This window comes from Pelodiscus sinensis, chromosome 23, assembly GCF_052426305.1.
Source record: "Pelodiscus sinensis isolate ZL-2025 chromosome 23, ASM5242630v1, whole genome shotgun sequence".
NCBI classification, from domain to species: domain Eukaryota; kingdom Metazoa; phylum Chordata; order Testudines; family Trionychidae; genus Pelodiscus; species Pelodiscus sinensis.
This window is the reverse complement of record NC_143074.1, coordinates 3,410,734-3,428,328: the sequence shown is the minus strand read 5'-3', so window position 1 is coordinate 3,428,328 and position 17,595 is coordinate 3,410,734. Positions and strand designations below refer to the sequence as shown.

At 65.0% G+C, this 17,595-nt stretch overlaps 1 protein-coding gene across 11 annotated transcripts in view; it reads left to right on the top strand.

The window, feature by feature from the left end:
• Nucleotides 1–14,923, top strand: part of RGS3 (regulator of G protein signaling 3) — a 136,815-nt gene extending 121,892 nt beyond the window's left edge. For 9 of the 11 annotated variants that reach the window (XM_075905326.2, XM_075905325.2, XM_075905328.2 and 6 more), the window contains 5 exons: nt 5,374–5,444; nt 10,761–10,856; nt 11,780–11,841; nt 12,436–12,602; nt 13,741–14,923. In XM_075905326.2, coding sequence (XP_075761441.2) covers nt 5,374–5,444; nt 10,761–10,856; nt 11,780–11,841; nt 12,436–12,602; nt 13,741–13,926 — 582 coding nt within the window. In that variant the 3' untranslated portion in view covers nt 13,927–14,923. Of the gene's footprint in view, nt 1–5,373; nt 5,445–6,832; nt 7,192–8,030; nt 10,488–10,760; nt 10,857–11,779; nt 11,842–12,435; nt 12,603–13,740 lie in introns of those variants that run through there. The other 2 variants (XM_089772876.1, XM_075905337.2) reach the window with 2 other exon arrangements.
• Nucleotides 14,924–17,595: the final 2,672 nt, after the last annotated feature.

Sequence of the window (17,595 nt, the reverse complement as noted above, 5' to 3'; positions counted from 1 at the left end):
GGGGCAGGGGCAGGAGGGCCAGGTGGAGTCAGCCAGGCAGGCTTCTGGATACCAGCCCCCTGGCAGGAGCACTGGCAGAGCCGGGTAAGCCCGTGCCCCTCCCCACTCCTTAGGTACGTCCCCTGGGCCCACCATGGCCATCCCATCCCACCCTCTCCAAGGCTGGGGGGGCCAGTCCCTGCGGCCCCCCCTCCCCTGCCCCCCATCATTGCCCAGCCATGAAGTCGGGGCCCACCCTGCTGGGTGTGCGCCCCGGGGGCGAGCCAGCGTTCTGCCAGGAATGCAGCAGCAGCCTTTGCCTGTGGGGAGCAGGAGGCCTCGGCCTGGCCGCTCCAGTCGGTGCAATCCCGCTGTTTGCAGCCCAGCCGTGGCGGCGGGAGAGCCCAGGACCTGGCGGGCGTCAGCGGGTGCGGCTCAGCCCCCGTCCTGTGTGCGCCAAGGGAGAGCAGCCTGGCGCCGACGCCACCTGCTTTCCCAGTGGGGCTGGCAGGAGTCCCAGCAGGGCTCTCCGGTGACGCTGCTAGGAGCAGTGCAGAGGGGAGAGCCGGCCTCAAGCCTGACTGGACCCTGGCGCCCCAGGGATGGGCTGTGCCATGCAGCACTGACCAGTGCTGTGCTCTGAGCCCCCTACTGCCCCCCCTTACTCCAGAACTGCAAGGGGTTCTGGGGGGAGTCCTGGCCCTGGAGCTGCCATGCCTGGGGCCTGGGGTCAGACCCCCCCCGGCCTGCTTTCTGGATGCGAGAGCACCCTCCGGTGGGCAGCTGTGCTGCTGCGCAGCAGCGTGTGGCTGGGGGCTCGCTTGTCCCGTGTCTCCTTCCCCCGGGGTGAGGCCTGAGGCCCAGAAGGGGAGGGGAGGCTGTGGAGCAGATGGGGATGGGGATCCCTGTGCTTCAGCTGAGGTGTCGCTGTGGCTCAACAGGAGGGGGGAAGGAGACAGAGAGAACAGGAAAGGGAGAGCTCGGGTAGGGCGCTGGAAGGGCCTTCTCCCCACAGCGACCCCTTGTCCTCTGATTGCAGCCCCTCTCCTGCACCAGCCCAGGTACCTGCCCCTGGTTTGGGACCCCCAACCAGCTGGTTTGGGGTGGGGCTGAGGGGGCTGCAGGATGGGGGGGGGGGGAATGGGGTTTCCCCACTTTGCATTTGGGAGCTGTGGAGTGACGTGCCGGGTGGTTTATCCACTTCCCTGCTTGCGGCTGGCCAGGGGAACAGCCGCCCCGCCGCTTGCCGGCTGGCACTGCCTGCCCCGTGCGTCCCAGCCCTTCCTGGGGGACCTGCAGTGGCTCAGGCACTAGCTCCCTTCTACAGGGAGAACACAGCAGGGTGGGTGTGACGAGAGGTGGAAAGGTTCACCGGCTAACCAGTAAGTATACGCCTTACCGGCAGCATGGGAGCGGTTAACCGGAGGTGTGGGGGGCGGGTGTATTCGGCCCGGCCTGGCTGGAGCAGCCCCGCCCATGGTGCAATGCGGCGGGCTGGGCCAACCGCAGCGTGACGCGGGTGGGGGACTGTTCCAAGCCGGCCGGTGTCCCGTCCCCCTCACCGGTGAAGCACTTGAACTAGTTAAACATTGACCCAGGATTTGACATCCCTAGATGAGACCCGTCTCTGGCATGAGCCTGACACTGCGGCCCCCACCGGGGAAGCCACCTGTCCTAGGGGCTCTGGGGCTCAGCCCGAGCGCTGCTGCTGGGGGTAACCTCTCCCTGTGTTGGGGTGTGCACAGGACACAGGCAGACACACTTTGTGGCAGCTTCTTTGGGGCCGTCTCCTGCCCAGTGCTGCCAACACGCCAAGCCCGTACCCTGCCTGTGGAGCGCCTGCCCTCTAGTGAGCATCCTAATGGTACTACTGCTGAGAGCAGGGAACGCCTCTTGGACTACACTACCCAGAATCCTCCACAGCGGGGGGGGGTCTCTGCACATTGCTATCAGAACCTCAAGGTGTTTTCTTCCCCAAAGTTCCCTGATTGCCCTTTGAACCCTTCTGCTGCCCCGGGGCCCTCGCGCCCCCCTGCCTGCCGGGTGTTGGGATTCAGAGGCGGCTGGTTTAAGGCCATGTTTTGGGTGGGAGCGCCGGGCCGCATGGGACCCAGATTAGGTGACAGGCTGCCTTTGTCTCCACGCGGAAGTTGAGACTTGCCGACAATGGAAGGAAACGTTCCCAGGGCCGCGAGTCGCCTGGATGGCAGTCACTCGCCAGGGCCGTAGCAGAGGGCTGCATTGTTCGGGGCTGATAAACTCCGGAAGCGCAGAATGGAAGGAAGTCCCGGGGCTGGTGGGCTGGGGAGCACGTTCCCACGGTAGGGCCGGGGCGCTGGGAATCCTGGGAAGCCGCACTAGTCCTGCGTGGCGCTGGGGCTGAGTTGGCCTGGGACGCCAGAGAACGCTGCGGATGGTGCTGAGGCAGGGGGATCAGCCAGCCAGCCCCCCCGCCCCGGCCCTGGCGGGCACCTTTGGGGGGACTGCCCCTATGGCACAGCCTCCCTGTTTCAGCGCACACACGGGACAGCCTGCTTGTTGGGCACCGCTCTCAGGCCACGTTCCCCGGGAGCTGCGTCTGTGGGAGGCCGAGCCAGGGCAATGGGGAGTGGGTAGAGGAGGGGCTGCGCTAGTATTGGCACAGGGGCTTCCACAAGGCAAGCCAGCAGTGCTGGGGCAGATCTGTGCCCACGGCCGGGAGGTGCCGTAGCCTGCTCCGAGACCACCGGCAGGGCTCAATGGGAGACTAGCTGCCCCTCTGCTGCCTGCAGCCCCGTTCACACTCCACCCCAAACCCTGCCCTCTCCTCCCTCAGCGCCTCCCCTCCCCCCTGCGCCCCGACTTCTCCAGCCCCTCCTCCCCGCCTCCTCCCCGGACTGCCAGGTGTCCGGCTTCCATTGAAAAGGGACCCTGGTGGCTCCGTTCAGCGCCAGGGGCCAGGCTGGTAAAAGTCCGGTTGGCACTGGACTGGCAGGCTCCTTCCCTGCCTCTGTGCAGTTCCCTGGAAACAGCAACGTGTCCCTGTGGCCCCTCGCCGGGTGCAGCTGGGGGTGAGGCTCAGCACGCTGTCCTCGCCGGAGCGCCCGCTCCTCTGCTCCCATTGGCCAGGGAGCACGGCCCAGGGAGCTGCAGGGGTGGGCCCTGCAGACTGAGGCAGTGCTCCGACCCCCCTGGCCTTGCCTCTGCCTCGGAGCCATAGAGAGATGCCGGCTGCTTCCCGGGACCCCCACCAAGGTAAGCGCGGCCTGCGGCCTGCACGCTGCACCCCACCCCCTTGCCCCAGCCCCAGTGCTGTAGCCAGAAGGGCCCACTTGAGGCCCTGACTTCAGGTGCGTGGGCTGTCCTTGGGGGCAGGATTAACCCTTGGTGTCCCCACCCTGCTGCTGGGCTGGAACGCCCTGCTGGTGGGGGTGGGGGGTGGGCCTGGAAGCAAAGTACATGGGCCACTCTGGCACACCTGTGGCTACGCCCCTGCCTGCACCCAAATTCCCTCCCAGAGTCCATGTCTCCTTCTGCGTCCCAGCCCTGAGCCCCTCCCACACGCACGGCCTCCTGGAGCCTGCCCCCCCCAGCGTGGAACCCCCCTGCACGTGAAACCTCCCAGCCCAGAGTATCCCAAACCCCATTCTTGGCCCCACTGCAGGGTCTTCCCGCTGACTGGAACTCGCATCTCCTGCCTGTATCCCAGCCTGGCGCCCCCTCCTGCACCCTAAACCCTTAATTCTAGCCGCAGCCCAGAGTCTGTACCCCCATCCCAGAGCCCCCCCCTTCCCAGCCCGGAGCCCCTCCTGCACCACAAGCCCCTCATCCCTTCATCCCTGGCCCCACCTCAGAGCCCGGCCACATCCCTCCTCCCCTGCCCCTCCACAACTGCAGGGCGGAGGCGTGAGGAGGGCAGGGTGCGGCTGTGTGTCTGTCTCTCTCTCTCTCTGTCTCAGGGGTGACCAAGGGTTGGTGCCGCTTGGCTGGGGCAGCAGTTCGTTTCCTCAGCTAGCTCATTGCAACCTTCCCCCCCCCCTCCCCCCCCGATCCACAAATAGCCGAGCCAGGCCAGGGTGAGGCGCCGACCTCTCCAGGATGTAACAGGATTTCTGCAGCGGGATTCCTCAGCCTGGTGCCTCTGCGGCTGGGCCCCAGCAAATACAGACCCATCTCCGGGGCCAGTCCTGCTTCTGCTGAAGTCAGCAGGAGTTTTACCTCTGACACCAAGCGGGAGGGGGGTGACGTTCCAGTCTCTGAGGTCTCTCACCTCAGCCCCTCCCCTCCCAGTGGACTCCCTGTGCTGGGGGCGGTGTTTGCACGTGTGTGAAATCCTGGGTCTGGCCTGCGCCCTAGCTGGACCTCCTACAAGCTGGGAGAGGGGTCAGCAGACCTGGTGTGTGTGTGCGGAGGGTGAGGCAGACGGCTGTGGCAGGAGGAGGTGGCAGGAGGCCTGTTGTCACAGCAAACCGAACACTCTTGCCCCATCCCTACTCCGAGGCCTCACCCTGTGCACCCTCATTCACGCTCGCCCCCCTTGGTCGCTTTCACAAGCCTGGAAGAGGGGGTTGGGGATGGGAGGGGAGAGGGCTCCAGCTGGAGGGGCGGGCTCTGGTGTATGGCTGGGGCAGGGCTTGGGGTACAGGAGGGGAGGAGATGGAGGCGCCAGGTGGCACTTATGGCAAGTGGCTCCTGGGAACCAGCTGTGTGTCCCAGGCGCAGACCTGGCCAGGAGCTGTGCACTGTCCTCTCCCATGGGTTGCTGTTCCCAGCCAATGGGAGCTCAGGGGGCGGTGCTCAGGGCAGAGGCAGTGGGCAGAGCTCCTGTGGCTGCCCCACGTCCAGGAGCCAAGTGGCACGTTGCCACCTCCTAGATCCTGCTGCTCCACCAGCCAGAGCCGCCAGGTTTCCAGTCCAAACCAGACACCTGGTAACCGAGGGTTGGGGGGCAGGTGCCTTGGGGGGGGAGGGAGCAGAGAGCTGTAGTGGGCAAGGGAAACCCCTATTCTGAGGTTTTGCCCCTTCCCAGACCAGTCAGTGGGGGCAGGGGCCTGGCATCCCCAGACCTGCTCCACCCCCAGCCGGCCTGTGGAACGGAGCCGGGAGGAAGCTGGCTGAGTCCTGGGGGGGACCAGCCCTGGGGGGGGGGGGGACACCATTTAAGCTGGGGCTGGCAGGAAACCTTTCGCCACCCCTGCGGCGGCTAGGGCCCCGGCAGCCTGCACTGTTCTTCCCTCCCCAGCCAGACCTCTGCAGGCAAGGCTCCCTTTCCCCTGCCTGGCTAGAAGAGCCTCGCGCCCCTGGACTGCAGGCCCGGAGAGCCTTCCCAGTGGGCCCGGGAGGCAGGCAGCGCTGCCCAGCACGCAGGACGCCCCGGCCCCTTGCGCAGACGGTGTTTTTCTGTTTCCCCTGCAGCTCAGCGGCTCGGACGACTGCAGCTGTGAGGACGGGGACGAGGCCTCCTGCAAGAAAAGGAGCAAAAACTTGTAAGTCACGGTGCTGCGCGGGTGGAGCGCTGCCCCCGGGGGGGAGACCTGCCTCCCCTCGGCTCTGCGCCCTCTGCCTGTGTCTGAAATAACAGGGCTGTGCTTGCTTGCCCCCGGGAACACCGGGCCACAGCAATCGGACTCACTGCAGATTGAGGATCCTAGACTCAGAGAAGACTAGGGCTGGAAGGGACCTCAGGAGGTCACCGGTCCAACCCCGCTGGAGCTGAGGTCTGGCTGGCCTCAAAGGAAACTGGGCTCCCCTCCCCCCGGTCTGGGAGGCAGCGTGCAGGGAAGGCCGACGTTAGGGGTTCCTGGGGCAGGCAGGATTCCCTGGGCTGCAGAGAAGTGGGGGTCACAAAGGGCATTTCTACTAGAGGGACACTTCAGCCGGGGCCTCCTTCCTGCTGGCCCCTGCCGCGGGGAGGAGCAGAGACGCTTGCAGCAGCTGCTGCTGGTTAACTCCAGGCCCTGCTAAGGGCTCCCAGAAGCGAGTCCTCTGCCCGGCAGAAGAACCAGGCCAGGGAGGGAAGCAAAGCCGGATGGTTCTTTCTATCCGCTCAGAGTTGGTCTGTGCTGACCTTTGGCTGAGTCTAGACTGGGCTGAACCCTCCTCCCCCTTTCCTGGAGGTTGGCTGTAAGTGTGACACGCCCCTTGGCCACAGGTCTAGTCTGGCCATGTGCGGACAAACTCCAGTGTGGAGAGAAACCCGGGAAGCACCTAAGTCCCTCACGGGTCCCAGCTGTGTGAAAACTGCCTCCCTGCTGAAAGCACAGATGTGGCCAGATGTGCACGTCCTAGCAGCAGGCCTGGCACATGGGCTCTGCCCTCCCTGGGCAGCCCACAAACCCTGGGGCTATGTCTACACTCGCGGCTTCTTGAGCGAGAAATATGCAAATGAGGCTAAGTGGGGAATAGCGCTGAGCCTCATTTGCATACCTAATGAGCTGCCATTTTTGCAGAAGAGGCTGTTGGGCCAGGAGCTGTCTACACGGGCCCTTCTTGCGCAAGAGAAACCCTCCTGCGCTACGTCACCACGCGGATTATTTTCAGGAAGACCCGCGCAGGAGGTCCCGTGTAGACCGCTCCTTCTGGTGCAACAGCCTCTTCTGCAAAAATGGCGGCTCATTAGGTATGCAAATGAGGCTATGCCCCCTTAGCCTCATTTGCATATTTTTCACACAAGAAGCGGCCAGTGTAGCCCTCGCCAGGGGCTATTCGCTGTCCGGCCGTGGGCGCAGGGTGAGGGCCGGCTGGAGAGCCCTGTGCTCCCAGCCCCGGGGCGCCCTGGCCTGGTGCGAGGGGCGCAGCCGAGGGGGGGGGATAACCTGGGGGGGGGGCGCCCCTTGCAGCCGCGCGCGGGGCCGAGCGGGGCTTGGGGCGCTCGTGGCGCGGGGCCGCGCGGGGGCACTGTTGCCGCACGCGGCGCGGTCCCCGCGGGCTCCTGCTGCAGAGCCCGGCCCGGCCCGTCCCGCGCCGCTTGGCACCGGCTGGGCTGCGGTGGCGCGGGCCGGACCGGGGCGGGGCGGAGGGTTGCGGGGCGGCCGGAGCGCCTGGCCTCGCCCCGGGACGCGCCGCCCCCGCTTGGCTCGCGGGCCGCCGGGCCATGTGGAGTGTCTCGGGGGCCGGCAGCTGCGAGCGGGCTCTCCGCGCGCTCCCCCCGGCCAGCGCCCGCCCCCCGGCCGCCCACGGGCCCGGCCCCATGCACCGCTCCGTGGTGGACTTCTCGGAGAAGTACCTGGAAAGGTAGGCTGGCCGGGGGGGGCGGCTGGTCTGCGGGGGGGGGTAGCTGGCCGGGGGGGGCGGCTGGTCTGCGGGGGGGGGTAGCTGGCCGGGGGGGGCGGCTGGTCTGCAGGGGGGGGCAGCTGGCCGGGGGGGGCGGCTGGTCTGCGGGGGGGGTAGCTGGCCGGGGGGGGCGGCTGGTCTGCGGGGGGGGTAGCTGGCCGGGGGGGGCGGCTGGTCTGCGGGGGGGGGGTAGCTGGCCGGGGGGGGCGGCTGGTCTGCAGGGGGGCAGCTGGCCGGGGGGGGGGGCGGCTGGTCTGCAGGGGGGGGGGTAGCTGGCCGGGGGGGGGGCGGCTGGTCTGCAGGGGGGGGGTAGCTGGCCGGGGGGGGGGTGGCTGGTCTGCAGGGGGGGGGGTGGCTGGCCGGGGGGGGTGGCTGGTCTGCAGGGGGGGTAGCTGGCCGGGGGGGGGTGGCTGGTCTGCAGGGGGGGGGGCTGGCTGCAGGGGGTCTGGCCGGGGGGGGAGCTGGGGGGGGGTGGCTGGTGCTGGGGGGGGGTGGCTGGCCCTGGCCGGGGGGGGGTGGCTGGTCTGCAGGGGGGGGGTGGCTGGCCCAGGGGGGGGGGGGGGGTGGGTGGGTGCGGGGGGGCGGCTGGTCTGCGGGGGGGAAAGGGGGGGGCGGGGGGGGTGGCTGGCGGGGGGGGGGGGGGGGTGGCTGGCGGGTGGGGGGGGCGGCTGCGGGGGGGGGGGCGGCTGGCCGGGGGGAGGGAGAGGGGGCAGGGGGGGCAGCTGGCCGGGGGGGGCGGAATTGTGATGCTGCTGGTTCTGGTCTGTGTGTGCGTGTGTGTGTGTGTGTGTGTGGTTGGTTGCTGGGGGCCGTGGGGGGCACGGGCACTGAGAGATGGGGTGAGGGGGCTGCTGTGAGGTGCTGAGATGCCCAGGCTGTGAGAATCGTGGTGGCAGGTCAGTTTCAGGCGTGCTGGCCTGTCATTCCCCAGGATAGCCAGGGCATGGCTGCTGCTAGGCCCTGGGGGGCTGACCAGAATCGCCGGCCCCAAACCCAAGGGAAGGGTTTTCTTACAAGCTGCCCTTTCTGCTGCTACTGGCCAGAAAGCGAGCTCTCCACTGAGGGCCGGGTCGCTCAGGTCGGTGGCTCTCGCCCACTGGTGCGGGACGGTCAGGGCTGGGGCTGTTGTTGGGTTGTGAGGAGGAGCAAGGCAAATGAAAGGGCAGTCGTCTCTGGCAGTCAGTGCAGGTGGAATCGTGGCCGGCGGGCCGGAGCGCTAGCAAAGGGATGGGGAGCTGTCTGGGCTGCACGGTCTCAGGCAGGAGACACGGGGCTGTGTCTAGCAGAGCTTTGCCCTGTGCTGCTAGCTCGGCATTTGCATGTGCGCTCTCGCTCACGCCCAGAGCAGGCTCCCCTCCCGAGTGCCGGGCCCATGCAAGCTGCAGGGGCTGATTCTGCAGGGGAACAGCCGCTGAGTTGCTAAGTTAAGACCATGGCTACAGTTGTGGGTTGGAGCTAGGCAGGGCTGTGTGGCCCCCCTTGGAAACAGCCCTCGGGCGTTAGCATTCCTGCCGAGCCCTAATAGGAGACAGATGGCAGTTGAGGGCTAGATTCCTTCTTTGGGCCCTGCTTTCCCACATCGCTTTCTGGCTGATCCCGGGCAACCGCCAGCCAGCCTCCGAGTCTCTGCCCAGCCGGAACCCCTGCAGCAAGGCACTGAGCCTCCACCCTCAGTGCAGCCAAGTATCCAAACAGGTGCCGGTCTTTAGGTGCACGGCGCGGCCCTGTGCAGTCAGTGGAACGTCGCAGGAGCCGACAGCCACGTGTGTACTTCCCTGCTTGCTGGAGGGGGCCCGAGGGCCCAGCCTCTTGCAGGGCTGAGTGTTAAACAACCTGCCGAGAGACGAGGGAGCCATGGGAGCGGTCCCTCTCTTCTGCTCCGTGGTGCCGAGCGTGGGGTTCTCTCCTCCATGGCCCGGCTGCCCTCGGCACCATAGTCCGAGCAGGGCGGCTCTGGGAGGAGGCCCTGTGCTCTGGCAGAGTGAGGGGAGGCTCAGAGCTGATTGGGGGAAAGGGGGGGCGCTGAGCAGAGCCCTCGGACAGAGCACACGGCCCTGGCTCCAGTCGCCCGCCTGCTCGCCTGTGTGCTCTGCCTGGGACACGGGCGTACCTTGCGCCGGGTCCTGCGGGCAGGCAGGTGACAGGGCGAGGGCTGGGGGAAGGGCCGCGAGAGCCTGTATCCCCCCCGCCCGCCGGGGCAGCCTTAGATTCTGCCCAAAGAATCCTTCCCTGAGCCATCCCAGGGGTCGGCTGTATGCCTGGGGCCTGCACTGGTGCCAGGTGACCGTGCTGGGGCTGTGCCGAGAGATGCAGCCCCCAGCTCCACGAGTCCCCACGGGGCCGGGTGGGCTTGTCCCCTTCATGGGCCAGCCCTGGCGGCAGGGGGCCAAAGCCTGCCCAGCCCAAGGCCCTCGCGAACGATCCGGCCGTGCGTTGGTGTAAGTGGCAGCCAGGGTCCGCCCTGGCCTCACCAGGGCAGCGTGCGCAGCGGGATGGGCCTCACCCCGGGGAGGTCACACAGCTGGCAGGCTTAGCTGATTTCCCTAGCAAGGCCAGCCCTGCCCCTCCCACCCGCCGCAGAGAGCCGGGCCCCAGGCTGCACCAAAGCCCCTTGGGGTGCAAGCTCCATGTCTCCGTCCCTGTCTCTGCCTGGGCTGGGTGCAGGGCCCTGTCGCTCCCGTTCGGCCCCTCTCTGGTCCTCCCCCGCCCCAGCATTCCTGAGGACGGCTGCTCTCTATAAATAGCTCCTCGTAAATCCCGGCCCGCCGGTTCCCTGCTCTGGCAAAGCCCCTGCTGCTGGACTGATTTTTTTCCACCTTCCTTTGGTTGCCCCAGCAACCCGCCGTGGAGCTGTCCGCAGGCGCTGCGGCCTGTGTGCAGCTGGAGCGCGGCCGCGCTGGCTGGCGCTGACGCCGCCCTGACTCACACATGCCTGTGTCGCTCCGTGGAGCCAGCGCAGCTCCTCCGGCCCGGCCCTCCCACTTCCTGACTTGCTGGCCCAGCGCGCAGCGCGGAGCAGGGAGGCAGAGCCGCCTCCGCCTCCGGCCAGGCTGATCGCTCGCTCGCTCGCCTGCTGCCCGGCCACGTCCCTCCGGGGCGCGCTGCCTGGGGTGGGGGACGCTGCCCGGCTGACGGGCAGCCATGCCCTTCTTCCGAGACCTCTCCAAGCCCCAGGCCCTGGAGTTCCACGCCGACCTGCTGCTGGGCTTGGCACAGCCCCACCACGGGAGCCTGCAGCGCAGGCACACCATGAAAGAGTAGGTGGTGGGGCGCTGGGGGAGCCTGGGGCCAGCCAGCCGAGGGCCGCGCCTAGCCAGGCCTGCCCCGGGCTGCTCCGTCTGGCCCCTGCTCAGCCGGGCGGCGCCTCTCCTGCTGGGCCCTAAAGTCCCTCTGCCTCTGGGTCAGTAGCCGCCCTCTGGCAGTGGGTTCTGCCGCCAGCTGCCTTGCGGGAGAACGTGGGGCCCTGCCCTGGGACCGTCTCCCCAGCAGAGCTGCCCGCCCCAGGCGCTGAAACCCGCTCTTCTCTCCAGGGCCAAAGACATGAAGAACCGCCTGGGGATATTCCGACGGCGAAACGAGTCTCCGGGAGGCAACCCCAAGCTGGACAAAGCAGTGAAATCCCTCAAGTAGGTCCTGGCAGCGGGAGGCACCGGGCTGCCAGAGCTGCTGTGGGGGGGGGGGGGGTGCCCATGGCGCTGGGACACCACCCGGTGCAGAGCTGGCCCAGGGTCGCCAGGACAACCAGCCGGGGGGGGGCAGGAACTGCCCTGCTGCCCCCATCCCAGGCCACAGCTGAGCGAAGCCCTCAGGGCCAGTGCGGAGCTGGCTACTCCCCTTCCCCCCGTGACAGCAGGGGACAGGCTTGGCCAGCAAAAGACACGGCTGTTAAGGCCCGCGTGGGCCGTTGTCCCCATCCCCTCTGAGCTCCTGCCTCACACAGGCCGGCGAACCTCCCCCAAGGCCTCCCGCTCCCCTGGCGAGGGGCTGAGCCACCGTGTGGCCTTCACAGAGGCTGCTGCACAGCTGCCCCCACGGGGCTGTGGCCCACCTGTCCGAAGCCACCGACTCGCCCCAGGGTCCCATGGGCCCCGCCGGGCCGTGTGAAACGGCGCAGGGTCTGGACTCCTCTGGCCCCTTCCCTCGCGGGGGAGCCTGTCTGGGCCCAAGCCCTGGCTCCAGCGGCCTGGCCTCTGGTATCCTGGGCTCGGAGCGGGTCCAGCTGTCGCTAAACCCGGGGACTGGGCGGCCTCGCAGTGCCCAGCCTGGGCCACCAGCCTGCGCGAGACTCGTGGGGGTCTGGACTAGCCGCCGGAGCACTGCCTATGTCTGCGGCTCTCCTGCCCCCCAGCAGCCCTTTGTCTGAGCCTCGGGCTGGGCAGAGGGGGCTGCCTAGCTCTGCCCTGCTCCCCACCGCCAGGGCCCCGAAAGTGCTGCCCGCCGGGGAGAAGCGGGGTGCCTTCGGCCCAGTGGGGCAGCAGAGGCAGGGTCTGATCCGGCCGGGAGCCCAGGCAGGGCTTTGCCTTTCCAGTGACAGCTCCTTCTGTTGCAGGCCCAGCCCGGAGGAAGCGCTCAAGTGGGGGGAATCTCTGGAGAGGCTGCTGCAGCACAAATGTAAGTGGCTGCTCCTCCCCCGGGGCTGGGCTCCCCCGGCAGAGCAGGAGTCTCTCGGGTGTTGCGCTTCTCGCGTGCGACTCCCCCTGGGGGCTCCGGTGCTCGCTCCCCTCCCCCCTCCAGTCCGTGGGGCTGTGTTCTCCAGGGACAGTGCTCCGCTTCCGGCTGAGGAGCTGCTTGAGTCTTCCTCGTGGGGGAAACAGCAGGGCTAGGAAGGTCACCTCCTCCGGGGCAGACTGGCTGGGCTGTGTCCCAGGGCAGGGGCTAGACTAGCCGGAGACGGGTTTCCCAGCTTGCTGGGGTTTCCGTGAACTCCCAGCAGCCGCAGCCTTCCCGTCCCCAGGGGCACTTCAGGGGGCCAGGAGACATTACCGGGGTGTCTCAGCCCTTCCCCCAGTTCCGCAGCTGCAGCAGCATTTCCAGCTCCGAGTGGGGACCCCCGGCGGCGGGACTCGCCTATAGGCTGTCTCCCCCCGTATCTGTCTTCCCCAGAGGGGAGAGCTTGTTGGGAGAGGCTGGCGGGGGTGTCAGCGGGGTCCCAGTGGGTGGCTGGCTGCTGGGGCCTGGCAGTAGAGCTGGCTGTGCTCCCGGCAGATGGGCTTGCCGCCTTTCGGGCCTTCCTGCGGACGGAGTTCAGCGAGGAGAACTTAGAGTTCTGGCTGGCGTGCGAGGAATACAAGAAGATCAAATCCCAGTCCAAGATGGTGTCCAAGGCCAAGAAGGTCTTCGCCGAGTACATTGCTATCCAGTCCTGCAAAGAGGTACCGGGGGGCACTTGCCACACAGCCTGCTGCCCCGCTCGAGGCCCTGGCCGGTCTCTCTGCTGGCTGGGGTCCGTCATGCCAGCTGTCAGAACGGCAGAGCACAAGGTGGCTCTACCACGTGCTGAGGGCTGGAGAGGCCCCTTGGTGCTGCCCTGGAGATACTGGCCAGTGTCCCTTGCCAGCGCAAGGCCCCAGGGGCCGGGAATGACCCGTCTGAGGCTGGCAGTTGGCTTCAGGCTGCCCAGGGACCCGAGCTCAGTTTGCCGATCCACACCCCGGCCGTCCAGACAGGCAGTTCCAAAACCATCCCTGATGCCAGTGCTGCTGAGTCAGCTTGTGGGGGTACCACCCCCCCCATGTTAGCCCCGCCTTGTTACCCGTCACGTGCTGGTGGGGGCTTCACCAAGGAGCAGCCTTTGGCCCTGTCCTACCAGGGCTGGAGGTGCCCTGGTGAAGCCCATTATGAACATGAGCAGCCAGGCCGTGTCAGCGCAAGCGTCCTGTCTGCCGAGGGAGGGCACAGAACCAGTACCCATCAAGTGATCCCTCTCATAGCCCGCTGCCGGCTGCTGCCGGAGGCTAGGGCACCGTCCTTGGCTAGCAGCCATTAACCAGTGGTGGGCAGCCTGTGGCCACTGCGGTTCTGCGTGTGGCCCCTGAGACAGTCGTTGACCCACACGCCGGGTTACCAGATTCTGCTGGCTTCCATCCGTGTCAGGGTTTTTCCGAGCGGTGTTACGAACGTGACCCTCGCTTGAAGCCCGCGAAGCGAGAGCCAGCCAGTCCCAGCGCTGCTGCGGTCCCGTCGGCCCGCCCTGCGAATTCTAGGGACGCCAGCGCAGTTGGCAGACCCACCCTCGCCCAGGAGCCTGGCGTGGTTACGCCAGTCCTGTGGCCACTGAGATGGAGGTCACTCCTGCGGCCCGCTCACCGGCCTCGTTGCCCATCTCTGCATTAAACAGTCCCTGCTTGGTTCCCGGAGCCCGTCCCTAGTGTGTGCCCAGGTCTCTCCCTGCCAAAGCCTTTCCCAAGTGGGTGACGGTTCCCTTTGGAGCAGAGAATGAGCGCCAGGTGGGCCAGGCTGGGAAAGTCTGCTGGGCATGGCTTTAGGGGACTGTCCCTTGTTCCTCTGCAGGTGAACCTGGACTCCTACACGCGGGACCACACCAAAGAAAACCTGCAGACTGTCACCCGGAGCTGCTTCGACCTCGCTCAGAAACGGATCTATGGGCTCATGGAGAAGGACCCTTACCCCCGCTTCCTCCGCTCCGAGTTGTATTTAGACTTAATCCACCAGAAGAAATCCAGCCCCTCCCTGTAGAGCCCACAGACTCTGCCGGGGCAGCCTGGGAGCTGCCTGTTTACATGGAATGGACTGGAGCGATCTTCGGGGAGCTGGCCTTTCTGTGCGGGGCCGCCCGGGGAAGCCAGAGCTCTGGAACCAGCGGATGTGTGAAGAGGCAAAGGCAGAGAGCAAGAGGCCCGGGGGCTGGAGAGCCAAGCAGTCTGGTACTGTTGCATCGTACCCTCCTCAGGGCCTCCCCATCTCACTGGTACGACGCCCTTTGCCAAGGCTCAGGTGTGATTTTAGCCAGGAGGGAACTCCCACGAGACTACTGTGAAGTACTGGCCTGAGCTTCGTCTTTGGTTTTGGGGGGCAAGAAGTGACCCTGAGTTAGGGGGCAGCGGGGCTTTGGGGTGGGTGGAAACCAAGAACCTGCTTCTTACCTCAGCAAGAGACACTCAACTGGACCAAACCCCTGCCAGTGGGGCTTCTGTGCTCCGCCCCGAAAGCCCTGCTGGGGGGCTACAATGGCACTTCTGAGCAGAAAAGCCAGTTCCTTCCCCAGGCCAACCACACTCCTCTCCATTTATTTATTGACCTCCCGTGTCGTCGCTGTATGATAGGAGCTCCCTGCGTCCTCTCTTTTCTTCATGTACAAGTGCAATATTTCCGCGCGTCTTGCTGGAGTCCCACAGTGGAGTGGACAACCGCCTCTTCGACGAGCGTGTGCAACACTTTCTAACTCTGCGGGGTTTGACAAACTCTGTGCTCCTAGCAGCAGGCCGTTGGGAGCCCGTAGGTGTAAATATCGTTCCGTGACGACGGAGGGTTTGATTGTGCAGATACACAACCGTGTGAATCCGACACTCTCACGACTCTGGATAAACCATATGGTGGTCTGGGAACTTAGTGCTGGATCTGACCAGACAGAATGTCTTGGGTCTACGTGCCCAGTTTACAATACAAAGCATCTCGGCAGCGAACACAAACATATTGAGGTCGTGGCTATAGTGTAAATAAAAGGAGAATATCATTTCTGGTACCTGTCTTTTCTTCATGCTTTCTGTCTTAACCAGCTGGTCGGTGTAACACGAATGAGGACAACGAACCCAGCCTGCCCTCTTTGCCCAAACAAGGGCTCCAAAGCCAGCTTGGCTGTTTCCTCAAGCATGACTTTCCTCCTAGAAGAACCCACGAATGTTTCCCCCTGAAGGAAAGTCAGCAAAAAATCTCGTTCCGTCAGACTCAGCCTCTTTTCCTGAGGTGTGAAAAATTCAGCCCCTGCAGGCTGAGAATTTTGCACTTGGGTGTGGCCGTATGGGACCAATCGACCACTGCTTGGTGTGGCCTAAGGGACTCCTCTAGCTCCAGATTTAGGCTGTGTCTACGCTACAAAGAAAAGTTGGAAAAGAAACTGCAATTTGCGTATCTTTTTCCGCTTTTCTTTTGGAAGAGGCTTTTCCAAAATTTGGCACATCTACACGGCGCCAAATTTTGGAAAAACCTCCTCTTTCGGCACATCCCGTCTTCCTCGACAAGGTTTACAGGGATGGCGAAAACGTGTCCGCTTTTCTCAAACTGTTCGGAAAAGTGGACACGTTCCTTGGACATGGCGCAGCTTTTCTGGGATGCTGGAGGTATTCCGGAAAAGAGCTGCACTGTGTACGTAACCTTAGCTCTTATAAAGAGACAAGATATTCCTTCCGACCCCAGAGGCATTAAGGCCGTTTCCAAGACTTTTTGAACACCAAACGACTCCCCTGCAGTGTTTGTAACCCAAGCATGCAGGGCCTGAGCCTGGGAAAGTGGAAACAACCAACTGCCCAAGGGGATTAGAGTTTTCATTATCCAGGGAAGAACCAGCCGTGAACAAGCAGCACCGACAATGACAGGTAAATGCGACTGGTTTGAAGCCTTGTCTGTGCTGGTCTGAAGGTTTATTCCCCCCACTGCTAAGAGACTGTGTTGGAAAGTTTGTTTTTTAATTGCAGTTTTTCTTTGGTCTCAGCCGGTCTGTTCCATTCCTTGTGTTGGAAGGTTTTGTTAGAACTCTGAGTTCGCTACAGATCATTCCAGAATTCTTTAATTCAGTTCAGTGTGCATCTGTCTGTACAGGGTCTCAAACTCACAGCCCGGGAGCCATCTACAGCCTGAGCAGTTTCACCATCTGACCTGGGAATCCCTGCAGCCCAAGGGGTGTATGTCCATCCCTGGCCCCCAAAACCTCCCCTTTCAACCCCCACCTTGTCCTCTGCTCCCTTCCCCCCCATTGCACCCTTACCCCAAGGGACATGGTTTAGGGGATTACCGGGCAGGGGGCAGCAGAAGGCGTTGTGATCCCCACACTTCCTGCTTCCCCACAGGACTCCTGGGCTGGACTGTGAAGTTGCTTGGGCTGAGGATGGCCTGTGGGCTGGGAGTTGGAGACCCCTGGTCTAATAGCTCTGCAGTAGCTCGGCCGGAGGCTCTGGTCTCGAGACAGGAATGGCTCGGTGGAATTCACTGGGCCGTGCTGTGCCGGAGGCCCGACAGGATGATCTCATGGTCCCTTGTGGCCGTAACGGCTATACATCCCCAGGCTCTGTCACAATCCCGCGCAGGTCTGGTCTCTCACCGCGACCACGCTGTGAAGCTGGCGTCTGCGTTCATTCAGTGATGCCCCATTTTATCTTCCAGTCGTGTGCAGCTTCACATGGCCCATGTGTTCTGGGCTCCGGCCAGGGACCAGGTGCTGCACAAACAGCAGGCGGTCTCCGCATTGACAAGCTAAACAGCCCAGCCTGGCCTTACCAGTTAATCCTCATGACCACACGCAGCACACCCCCTTTGTTGCCTCTGTATCCGAGGCAGCAGCGGGGAGGTGGGAGCCGGTGCCTGTAGGGAGCCGGCTTCTAAGCCAGCTCCCCACATGTGCCAACGCCTGTGAAGCCGCCTGCCCCTCTCTGCTGACTCCCATGGAGGCAGCAGCACAGGTGGGAGCCAGTGCTCCGGGGGAACTGGCTTAAAAGCCAGCAGCCTGCAAACACTGGCTCCTGCCCCTCTCTTCTCTCCCCCCCCCCAGCGTGTAAACGTGTAACTGCTGAAAAATTGAAACCGACTGCCCCAAATATGTCATGAACACCTCCCCGCACCTGGGGGACAGGTCAGTCCTGACTGGCTAGTGCCCACCGGGAAGGATGGCCAATAGGAGCTGGGAGGGTGGTGTCTGAGGACAGCACAGAGCCGCCTGGCCGCACCTGGAGAGGGGACATGCTGCTGTTCCTGGGAGCTGCTTGAGGTGAGTGCCATCTGGGGTCTGACCCCCTCAGCCCCCCACCTGTGCCCCAACCCTGGTTTCTCCCCTGCCCTTCAAACACTTAAATCCCAGCCCAGACCCCCCCCTCCTGCATCCCAACCCCTCAGCCCCACCCCGAAGCCTGGCCCCCCAGCCGGAGCACTCATCCCCTCCCGCACCCCAGAGCCCCCTCCCCTCCTGTACCCTAATCCCCTGAGCCAGTTTGGTGAAAATGAGCAAGTAAGGGTGGGTAGAGCAAGCCACAGAAGGAGGGAGGATGGAGTGAGCAGGGGGCGGGGCCTAAAGGAGGGGCGGGGCAGGGCAAGGATGTTGGGGTTGTCTGGTAGAAACGTGACGACCCTAGAGTAGAGACAGCGATGAAGCTCGCCCCTGCCCCTGCCACCGCTGCACCAGCCGATATTTTCTGTGGT